Source organism: Tauraco erythrolophus, chromosome W, assembly GCF_009769465.1.
Source record: "Tauraco erythrolophus isolate bTauEry1 chromosome W, bTauEry1.pri, whole genome shotgun sequence".
NCBI classification, from domain to species: Eukaryota; Metazoa; Chordata; class Aves; order Musophagiformes; family Musophagidae; genus Tauraco; species Tauraco erythrolophus.
Window position 1 is genome coordinate 12,545,092 of NC_141497.1, and position 12,055 is coordinate 12,557,146.

A 12,055-nucleotide genomic window follows, 5' to 3' on the forward strand; every position below is an offset into this window, starting at 1 on the left:
TAGGGTGCAAATAAATAAAAAAGTAAAAAGGTGAAATAACCCAATCTTTTAAATCAATCGCCATCAAATGCTAACATTCTGGAATCATAGTAGGATTTGGTACACCCGGTTGTAATGCACCCATTGGTGAAATGATTGTATTAACAGCTCTTAAATCTTCTAACATAAATCTCCATTTTCCTGATTTCTTTGGGGTAACAAATATTGGAGGGAATTATATGTCCTAATTTGAGCTGTTCATTGACTAATTTTTGAGTTCAGTTCAGTCGCTCACCTTTTAGTGGCCACTGATCGACCCAGACCAGCTTGCCAGCTTGAGTCAGGGCTGGACATCAGTGACGTGCTAAAAATTTGAGGTTAGCCTCACATTCCACTGATTCTACAAATCCCGACCTCATAATGTACATGGGACATCAAAAACATATGGTTTCAAAACAGCTTGTTTGTTACCTGGGCCTACTACTAACAAGATCTGTGCACTCTGCTGTGGGATCTGTGTTCCACCTACTCCGATCACAGCTGCCAGGGCTGTATCAGAGGCCGAGAGGGCGGCCAGTCAGGATTTTTCATTATAGATACATCAGCCCCTGTGTCAACTAGGCCAGAAAAGCCTTCCCATTAATGATTACTGTTAAAGGAGGCTGTGCAGCTGTGACTGTCTGTGTCCAAAATTCTTTTGTGATAGCAGAGTGACCTTTATTGTTGTTATACAGGCAGCTTTTATAGATTATTACTCTGGCCATGATGTGTCCATGCGGCCCTCACCCAACTGTGATTGATTACAAACAATAGTGCACGCACCTATTTTAATTTTACTATTGGCTATGCCTAAAAAGGAGCTATTTTTTACTTGCTAAACTAAACATCATTTTCTCACACACTCTATATCAACTTCCCAAACTCCTCATGTCAACTTCTCACACTCCCTGCACCAGCTGTTCACACTCCCTTTTCTTTCTCATCCTCTTTATCGGTGTTTCCCAACTTCAGAAAAGAGCACAGGCTTAAATCATCAAGGTCAAACCTCAACTGTAGCTGTGTGTATGATGCCACAACAACTCCCCCCTTTTTTGTTTTTCTGTGATCATTACTTGATTAACCGTACTCTGTACCGTCTGCTGGGAGCGTGACAATAGGCAGGGGGTGATTATTGCTATGCATGAAAGAACTACTAGCAATATAATGTCTGCTTTATTAAAGATTTTAACCATCCTGTCAATTAAGAGCATTGATAAAGCAGAAGCTGTAGCATTAGTTTGTTTTGCAAGCTAACAACCCAACTTATTCAGTGTAGTTAACACCTGTGCCACTCCAACTCCTGGTGTAAATATTGAAGCTGCAATGATTTTAGCTGGTTCCCAAAATTTTGCTTTGTAGTGTTTCGAGCCTACATTGTGACACACCTTTACTAAATCTGCAATCGTTTTTGCCCGATTTCTGATAAGATCAAGAGCTTGTTGGCAGTCTGTGTTAGCATTTTCAATGGCCAACTGGAATACCAACACATCTGCAGTAGCCGGATTTTCTGTTTATCTCTGAACTGCCATTTGTAGCTGATCAAAGAAATGCTCATAAGGTTCCTGTGCTCCCTGCCGAATGGAAGCAAAGGAAGCCTCCCCTGTCCCAAAAATCAGGGACACGTCTTAATGCTCTCGTAGCCAATTCAGTCAGCTGTTGGAAAGCCACTTGCTGTAACCCTGCCTGTGCCTAATTTTGACATGAGTGACATTTTATTCATCCCAAAATGTTTAGCTCTCGATTTAAGAGATTTAACACCTATAACACTTTAGCTATTGTTTCATTGGGAGATTTCCCCATCATTCCCCTTTCTTGTTTCAAAAGCATATTCTCCAAAGTATCATGTGCGTATTCTATGATTGGTTGCCCAGTAGGATTGTAAAAAATACCAGCAACATGCTCAATACCTCATGATGACAAAAATACATATGGCTGATAAGAAGTGTATGCCAAAGTTCCTGCGAGCGTAAACCACGAGGATTAACACCATTCACTGGTGGCACGATCGTATTTTGACAGGTACTACACAATTGTACAATTGAGCGGGCTTGCTCTCTTGTTATACCAGTTGTCACCTAATAGCATTAGCATTCTGATGGTAGAAGTCCTGCAAGATTTTGCCTGTATTAACGAGTTTGGTACAAGAGCTGCACTCGTGAGAGGCTCAGCTCGCCTGTTCCCTTCTGCTATAGGCCCTGGCAGCGCGGTGTGCGCTCGCAGATGTACAATGGAATGTGCATGTTTACGGTTTTGCAACACTGATATTAACTGTTGAAATTGCTGGAACAAAAGAGGATTAGTTATTTCCCGCGATGCCGATCGAGACGATCCAAGTTACGATGTGCTCTGCGCTCTCTCTCGGGGGGTGTCAGCCCTCCCTCGCCTCAGCCGGGCGGGGTGGCGATGACGACCCAGCAGCCCTGTGCCGCCCCCCCCCTTGTTGTTGTTGCTCTTGTTGTTGTTGCCGCAGCTCCGGCCGCTCGCGCTCCGTAACCGCCGCCGCCCCCTCCCGCCGAGGGGACCATCAGCCGCGAACGAACCGGCGCAGCGGGGCCCGCAGCGCGTCTCCGTCCTTTCCAGCCGCGGTTCGTTCCCGCACACGAGCGGCAGCGCCGAGGCAAACGCCGCCCGCGGCCCCGGCCGGCAGCAGCAGCGGCGTTCCCGGGGCGCCGCCGGGCGCGGTGGGCGGCGCGGCGCGGGGGTGCCGGTGTACCGACTTCGTTGGAAGAGGGGGAAAGCAATAAGTCTGTCTTTCGTTCGGGGCCCTGGATTAAAAGATTCGATGATGACTTTTCCAGGCCAGCAGCATCCCCACAGGTGGCTGCACGCCAAAGTTTAACGTCTATAGTGTCCCAAGTCCTTGTCAGGCCTCCGGTACATGGGCTGATACCCAAACCAGGAGTACTGGGAGTTTTATCAAGTTAGAACTGTTAGTAGTGCTGGTTTCTCTAGCACTTTGTCTCAGTCGCTTACCTCCTCCTGTTGAGGCAGTTGTCGCTTTTTTGTTTTTTTTTTTTTTGTTTTGTTTTTTTTTGTTTTGTTTTTTTTTTTTTTTTTCAGTCGCTTACTTCTTCTTTCCTTTGGTTCCTAATTCTTCGTGTTTCTGATAATATCTTTTGCATACCCCCCTGCAATCAGGGGCCAATATCTTTTTCCAAGTTTTAGTCCACGCTCCTCTAAGAAGCTTTTCAACAACGACAATGCAACGTCCCGTTCCATCATCTCGTTCCCAGGCTGTCATTGCAGCATTCCCATCCCGAACCAGACCTCGGTCTGCCTGACTCACCGGTCAGTCCGTAGCGGTACGATTCCGCCTCTCTCGGACGATCCGCCTCTCGGGCTATCCGCCTCTCTCGGGCTATCCGCCTCTCTCGGGCTATCCGCCTCTCTCGGGCGCCGGGATGGCCGTCCTCTCTCTCGTCCGCGTTGTGGTCGTTGAAAACCCTCTTGATCACGTCGGGGTCACCAGATGTTGCGGCCGAAGACGGGGAAGCAAGACGCATCAATATGATGAGTAAAAAGGCTTCAGCTTTATTCTGTGACACTGCTCTTTTTATAGCATAGCTCGGTTCTGTACATGCCTTCATGCGCTGTACTTAGCAAGTTAATTGGTCTAGTACTACTGTTCACGCGACAAGCACGAGTATGATACACACTGTGATTGGATAGAGATTTCTACGTTTGTTACAATATTTTAATATTTTTGCAGTTAGTATGTTTTGCTCAGAATCTTGTTTTTCATAGTTTCATCCTTCTTGTTTTTCCCAGGGACAGTGTGTTTTTCATAGCTTCAACCTACCTTCTTATCTCAAGGACAGTGTTCTTTTTATATTCGCTGATACACATTCCTTACTGTTAACACTTTAGCTGCAACACACGACCAATGTGGCAGAAGATTATACGGAGTGCGCCAGCAGCATATTCCACCTCATTGGCAATAATGGACTTCGGGGACGATGAAGCACCACTATCCGTAGGTAATCTGGTCACCTACCTCCGACGATATGATGATAATACTTCTATACGAACCTGTGTTGCGGCTGTGGAAAAGCTGTCTGAAGAGGTCTGAGAATTAAGAGAAAAAGTAGATTTCCCACCACCTGAACGTTCTAGAATTTCAGCTGTCAGAACTAGGCGTTACCCTCCTCGAGAGAGACAGGAGAGACGGTACAGATCACGGGGTGAGCTGTGGTTCTACCTCCGTGATCATGGAGAAGACATGAGAAGGTGGGATGGAAAACCCACCTCCGCTTTAGAGGCAAGGGTACGCCAGTTGGGAGGAAGAACCAACAGAAATAGAATTTAGATTCTCCAATTCCTCCAGGACAGCTGTTGTCCCAGTCTACAGTGAGCAGTCCACTAGTCAAAATGATAGGGCTGATCCTCCTAGCCACCCTGACTCCAATCCTGCTGATTCCTCTGATGAATATGATAACAGGCATTAGAGGGGCCCTGCCTCCAGCCAGGTGGAGGAGAGGTATAATGAAGTTTACTGGACTGTGTGGATTTGGTGGCCTGGCACATCATACCCCAAACAGTATAAGGCTCTAGTGGACACTGGTGCCCAATGCACCTTGATACCATCGAACTTCAGAGGGGCAGAATCCATCTGTATTTCTGGAGTGACAGGGAGGTCTCAACAACTGACTGTGTTAGAGGCTGAAGTGAGCCTAACTGGAGAGCAGTGGCAAAAATACCGTATTGTAACTGGCCCAGAAGCACCGTGCATCCTTGGCATAGATTATCTTAAGAGAGGGTATTTCAAAGACCCAAAAGGGTATTGGTGGGCTTTTGACATAGCTGCAGTAGAGACAGAAGAAGGCAGACAGCTGTCTACTTTGCCTGGTCTCTCAACGGACCCTTCTGCTGTGGGGTTACTGAGGGTCGAAGAACAACAGGTGCCAATTGCTACTACAACAGTGCACCGACGGCAATATCGTACCAACCGAGACTCTCTAATTCCTATCCATAAGTTGATTCGTCAACTGGAGAGTCAAGGAGTCATGACGAAGACCCGCTCACCTATTAACAGCCCCATATGGCCTGTGCGTAAGTCCAATGGCGAGTGGAGGCTGACAGTAGACTATCGTGGCTTGAATGAAGTTACACCACCATTGAGTGCTGCCGTGCCAGATATGCTGGAACTTCAGTATGAACTGGAGTCAAAGGCAGCCAGGTGGTACGCTACAATTGATATCGCCAATGTGTTTTTCTCAATTCCTTTGGCACCGGAATGCAGGCCACAGTTTGCTTTCACTTGGAGGGGCATCCAGTATACCTGGAATCGACTGCCCCAGGGGTGGAAACACAGCCCCACTATTTGCCATGGACTGATCCAGACCACACTGGAACAGGGTGAAGCCCCAGAACATCTGCAATACATTGATGACATCATTGCTTGGGGCAACACAGCAGAAGAAGTTTTTGAGAAAGGTGAAAAGATAATCCAGATCCTTCTGAAAGCAGGCTTTGCCATAAAACAGAGTAAGGTCAAGGGACCTGCCCAGGAGATTCAGTTTTTGGGAATAAAATGGCAAGATGGGCGTCGTCAGATTCCGATGGACGTGATTAATAAAATAACAGCTATGTCCCCACCAACCAACAAAAAGGAAGCACAAGCTTTCTTAGGCATTGTGGGTTTCTGGCGAATGCATATTCCCGACTACAGCCAGATTGTAAAACCCCTCTATCAAATAACCCAAAAGAAGAATAATTTTGAATGGGGCCCAGAGCAAAAACAAGCCTTTGAACAAATTAAACAAGAAATAGTCCATGCGGTAGCCCTGGGACCAGTCTGGACAGGACAAGATGTCAAAAATGTGCTCTACACTGCAGCCGGGGAGAATGGTCCTACCTGGACTCTCTGGCAAAAAGCGCCAGGGGAGACGCGAGGTCGACCTCTTGGGTTTTGGAGTCGAGGATACAAAGGATCCGAAGCCAACTATACTCCAACTGAAAAAGAGATACTGGCAGCATATGAAGGAGTCCGAGCTGCTTCTGAAGTGATTGGTATGGAAGCACAGTTGCTCCTGGCACCCCGATTGCCAGTGCTCGGCTGGATGTTCAAAGGGAGCGTCCCGTCTACACACCACGCAACTGATGCCACACGGAGCAAGTGGATCGCGCTGATCACACAAAGAGCTCGGATAGGAAACCTCAATCGCCCAGGAATTTTGGAAGTGATCACTAACTGGATTGAAGGTAAAGACTTTGGAATGTCACCAGAGGAGGAGGAGGTGACACGTGCTGAGGAGGCTCCACCTTATAATGAACTATCAGACAATGAGAAGAAATATGCTCTGTTTACCGACGGATCCTGTCGCCTTGTAGGAAAACATCGAAAATGGAAAGCTGCTGTATGGAGTCCTACTCGACGGGTCGCAGAAGCTACCGAAGGAGAAGGCGAATCAAGTCAGTTTGCAGAGGTGAAAGCCATCCAACTGGCTTTAGACATCGCTGAACGAGAAAAGTGGCCAGTGCTCTATTTCTATACCGACTCTTGGATGGTAGCAAATGCCCTGTGGGGATGGCTACGGCAATGGAAGCAGAGCAACTGGCAACGCAGAGGTAAACCCATCTGGGCTGCCCCATTGTGGAAAGACATTGCTGCTCGAGTAGAGAAGCTGGTTGTAAAAGTACGACATGTAGATGCCCATGTACCCAAGAGTTGGGCCACAGAACAACATCAAAACAATCAACAGGTGGATCAGGCCGCTAAGATTAAAGTGGCTCAGGTGGATCTGGACTGGCAACATAAAGGTGAAAAATTTCTAGCTCTTTGGGCCCATGATGCCTCAGGCCATCAAGGAAGGGACGCCACATACAAATGGGCTCGCGATCGAGGGGTGGACCTAACTATGGACACCATTGCAGAGGTGATCCATGAATGTGAAACGTGTGCTGCAATCAAGCAAGCCAAGCGGCTGAAACCTCTTTGGTATGGAGGGCGTTGGTTGAAATATAAGTATGGAGAGGCTTGGCAAATTGATTATGTCACACTTCCACAAACTCGCAGTGGCAAGCGTTACGTGCTCACAATGGTGGAAGCAACCACTGGATGGCTGGAAACCTATGCTGTGCCCCATGCCACCGCCCGGAACGCTATCTCGGGCCTTGAAAATCAAGTCTTGTGGCGGCATGGCACCCCAGAAAGAATTGAGTCAGACAACGGGACTCATTTCCGTAACAATCTTATAGACACCTGGGCCAAAGAGCATGGCATCGAGTGGTTATATCACATTCCCTATCATGCACCAGCTTCTGGGAAGATTGAACGATATAATGGATTGCTAAAAACCACACTGAAAGCAATGGGTGGTGGAACCTTCAAACATTGGGATATGCATTTAGCAAAAGCCACCTGGTTAGTCAACACTAGAGGATCTGCCAATCGAGCTGGTCCTGCCCAATCAGAACTTCTACATACTGTAGAAGGAGATAAAGTCCCTGTAGTGCACATGAGGAATATACTCGGGAAGACAGTCTGGGTTATTCCTGCCTCGGGTAAAGGTAAACCCATTTGTGGGATTGCTTTTGCTCAGGGACCTGGGTGCACTTGGTGGGTGATGCAGAAGGACGGGGAAGTCCGATGTGTACCTCAAGGGGATTTGATGTTGGGTGAAAATAGATGATAAAATGAATTGAATTGCGTGATATTAATTGCTGAATAACCCTGTCCCTGCATACCATCATTGCTATGGTTGTCACATTGTACTAATGCCATTATATTAAGAATCATCCAGGTTAATGAAGAATGAATTTCGTCAGAATCCAAACACCCAGCAACTTCTTCGAGATCAACATCTTCAACCTGCAGAGGGCGGCTGGATACACCAACTACGAGCTCCAGGCGCCACACACAACAAAGACTACGTGTCATCCGTTCTACCGACTGAGCGAATTCCACGTCATCTTTCCTGCCCTGAGAGACTGCTGTAACAGATGAAGACACGTTTTGGAGGGATGACCCATGGCTAAGGGAATAGTATATATGTAAGGTTTGAGCATGACATGCATGGTATGGAATAAGGGGTGGATACTGTCCTAGTTTTAGGTGGGACAGAGTTTTTTTTTTTAACAGCCAGAAGAGCTCCCTGTTTTGGTTTTACTCAGAGGCTCACTCTGAGAAGAATGTTGATAGCAAGCTGATGTTTGTGGTTGGAAGTGAAACTCCAAGGACTTTTCAGTGTGCCAGAGTGCAGAAACACGGCGGGATAAGGGGGGAGTATAGCTGGGACAAGGAGGACACGATTCCCCTTGTGATTTGTGGTGGAACTTAAGACTGAGGGCCAAACTGGCCAATTAGTATTCCATATCATGCAGCGTCATGCCCAGTATAAAAGCGAGGGTCAGCCGGGAAGAAGGGCTTTTGCGCTTTGGCTCTTTTTCACTTTTGCTCTTTTGCGCTTGCTGCGCTGTTGCTCTGCTGTTTTTCTTTCTCTCTCTCTCTCTCTGCCCTGCTCTATTTCGGGGCCTCGCGTTCGTCCAGGATTGCAGCTTCGGGACGAGACGGGCTTCGCATACGAGGGGGTGGTGAGCATCTACACTGTATTAAATCATCTGTATTAAATCATTCTTATCTCAACCCACGGGTTTCCCGTTTCTCCTTTAATTCTCTCCCTCATTCCTGGGGGTGGGGGAGGGGGAGTGACCGGCTGTGTGTGGGGGGGCGGTTCAACCTAACCCACGACAATAGAATAAGGAAACTGAGGAGTGCACACAGCTTCACCACAATTTAGACACCTACACTGCTTCAACTGGTTCCTAAATCATTGCAGTTTAGTATAGCTTGAAATTTAGATACTGTTAGTGATCAAAGTGTACTTCAGAACTAGACCATCTTCATTCACCAGCCCTCAGCATACCCTATGATCAGTAAAAAATTACCATTGCTAGAATAGCTGTGGAAAATATCTCCTAGTTTCCTCAGTGGAGGCTGCATAATCTTTCATACTCCAATATACAAAAGCTTTTATTAAGTTCTTGTTTAATAAGCTTGTCACAATTAACTGAGTGCTATAGCTTTGCCGATACTTGAGTTACAGGAAGATATTTTATAAGTTACTGTACTTCATTTCTTCACCAGGTAAGTCATTTCACCCAAAGCATTTTCTATTTCTACACTAGAGAAATCACTATGAATCCCAGCACCCACATACTTGAATACCATACTTTTAAGACATACTTAGAATACTCAGCATTACCTAGCATCTTTCAGAGACCTCCGAGTGCTTTACAAGGGCAGGTATTATCTATTACACCTACAAGAGATATCATGATGATGTAGCAGTATGGATACCTTACTATGCTTATATGGTCAGGTTTCCCGATTCAGATAGTTCTAAGAACTAGCTATCAGTCTTCTCAGCAACAGGAGTTTGCAAAATTAACTGTTCTTATTTTACCTTTTATGCTTTAATTACATTTTTTCAATCACATCTTTAGAGTTTTTAAAGTGACTTTAGAGTAGTTTTGTAGGAGTAGTGTATTTTACTAGAGCAATGTGGTTCTTAAATATGATGAACTGTCCTTGCACTGTACTTCCAAGAGAGCTAAGCATCTATGTTTTACAGATGGAGAAACAGGCAGTAAGAGAGTCTTTGAAGCGGCAAGGTGGGGAACTAAGTCTATTTAGCATTTCAGAAAAATATTGTCAAGCAAGACCAAACAAGGCAGTTCACAATTTCACCTAGTCACAGAAAATACCTGACTTGAGGAGAAAGCTTTAGAGGAAAACAAATTCTACACATGTGCAAGAACATAATTTTGTTTTACATTCATACTCTTCAGGTTTTCTTGTATTATGTTCCACCACCAGGATATTCAAGTATACACATTTTATTAAGTATTTCCCATAGTAATTAAAAGGGTCTAAATAAAAACAGAAATGTGATCAGATATAAAATAGCAATGCTTACCAAAGTCAGCTATCTTGGCATTCATGTGTGCATCAAGCAGCACATTTTCAGGCTTCAGATCTCTATGTACCACCATATGCCTGTGACAGTAATCCACACCAGAAAGGATTTGCTGGAACAGACGCCTACTTTCCTTCTCATCAAGCTAAGATAAACAAAGGCTTTAAGCAATTCTGAGACAGTAGAAGATAATTCATATAGAAGAAAACCAAGTTAAAGGAAATTTTCCCATGACCTGAAGTTACCATTCATAGTTTTGATACTTTATATAGCAGATGATCAGAACTTGTAGCACAAAGCTTCATAGTTTATATCATTTTACTTGCACCTCAGCTCTAAAATGACTAAACCAAAACAATATCCACCAACTCAAGAGTCACTGAAATTTCTCAATTACACTTTTGAAATTGGTTAGGCAGATGTTATATACTCAGTAATTAGACAAAGTTAACATTTGAGTGCTAATATTTCTAATTAGAATATCAATTAACTTTGATATTTAAGCAGTGTAATATCAAAGCTGATGACAGTACAGAAGTGATAAATTTTAAATGCTACTTATGCTCCTATTAGCAGCTAGCCCCAAACAGCAGACTTAGCTGGGCATTTCCTATAAACCACACCTTAATCCATGTCAAAGTTTGCTCAGTTTAACAACTATCCTGGCTATCTAGATAGTTCGACAAAAGTGACTTTAGGACTTTCACAGAAACCATTCTATTAGTAGAAGAGGCTAATAAGGGCACAACAGTAGCTTTCCAATAATATTGAAGAAATGGTTTTCAGCTACTCCAACTGGATACATGTCCATCTAGTTTGTACACAGCAATTGTAAATTAACATATTGGTATCATTTATTATTCAGTCGAGTGGAAAAAAGCTACAAAGTCATACATAAAGATCTGAAAAGTGTTAACATATAACCATTTTTAGTTTGAAAACAAGATGTAGTCATAAAGTGTATTTTAATTGCTAACTGCAAAAATTAATGCTGAATACATAAAAACAAAGCTTCATTTAACAGGAATGTTGCAAAAGCAATAATAGAATGCAAGTCATTGATTTGTAGAGTTGGACTACTTCTTACCCTTCCATTTTTACAGATATAATCAAACAGTTCTCCTCCTGAAACATATTCCATCACCATGAAAATGTCCGTTGGTGTACTGATGACCTGGTACCTGATAAGAGAAGGTATCTGTTAGTCTATGCACTCAGTAAAAGAAGCTAGTTATGTTTAGTTAAAGCCAAAGTTGTGCAAAGAATCATTTTTTTTTTAAAAGTATACTTTTAACAGTCAATTTACAGCTACGGGAATGATAATATTTTTCAGAAGCTATTTCCTCTCCTTTCACTATGTGATGCCATCATTGCAAAGACTAGCAAGGAATTTTTCTTTTCCACCAGGAAGATCAGTCTTCATACTTTCAGAGGACTATTCCAAATTATTTCTGTGAAGTCATTTACAGTGCTGCCTCACAGACATCTTAGTGCAGCAAGGAAGGAATTCAAAAGGACTTTGCTAGTGTCTCAAAAGTATACACCTTTCAATCTTAGGCAAAAGTTGCCTTGCCATAAATAAAAAGAAAGTGTACTTTGAGACTTGAAAAATATATTCATGATTATTGAGAGCAATTTTCTTTTACAAAAAAAAAAAATTTGTCATTAGTATTTAAGAGTATTGACACGATGGTTACTATATTTTTATCATTATACTTTAAGTTTGAAAAAAGCTTTGAAATAACTAGTTTATGGTCAAACTTTCCACTTAAGAGATTGATGCTTTCTACGTATCCTTACCTAAAAGTTGTTTAATTCCCCTCCCCCCTTACAGCAGTCATAAGTGATGAATTTTTAATGTAACAAGAATATGCATACTGATAAACCTTCAGTCAAAATTCAGATAATATTATTGAGAAGATAGGAGGTAGCAACTGAATGAAAACAAACGTTTCAGGGTATTACACTTAAGCATGCAAATATCCCAATTGTAAAAAAATAACTGAATTCACACATACACTACAGAACTGAAGTATTCTTCAAAATGCTGATTCTAAGACAAGGGGGAAAACCAGACATGCTTCAGCTTACTCAGACAAGTTATTCTTGAACTGTGTAGA

At 43.7% G+C, this 12,055-nt stretch overlaps 1 protein-coding gene across 5 annotated transcripts in view; it reads right to left on the minus strand.

The window, feature by feature from the left end:
- Positions 1 to 12,055, minus strand: part of LOC147526213 (5'-AMP-activated protein kinase catalytic subunit alpha-1-like) — a 55,203-nt gene that overhangs the window by 19,587 nt on the left and 23,561 nt on the right. For all 5 annotated transcript variants that reach the window (XM_086630137.1, XM_086630136.1, XM_086630135.1 and 2 more), the window contains 2 exons: positions 11,023 to 11,116; positions 9,936 to 10,080 (listed from right to left, as the gene is read on the minus strand). In XM_086630137.1, the coding sequence (XP_086486263.1) occupies positions 9,936 to 10,080; positions 11,023 to 11,116 (239 nt within the window). The remainder of the gene's footprint in view (positions 1 to 9,935; positions 10,081 to 11,022; positions 11,117 to 12,055) is intronic.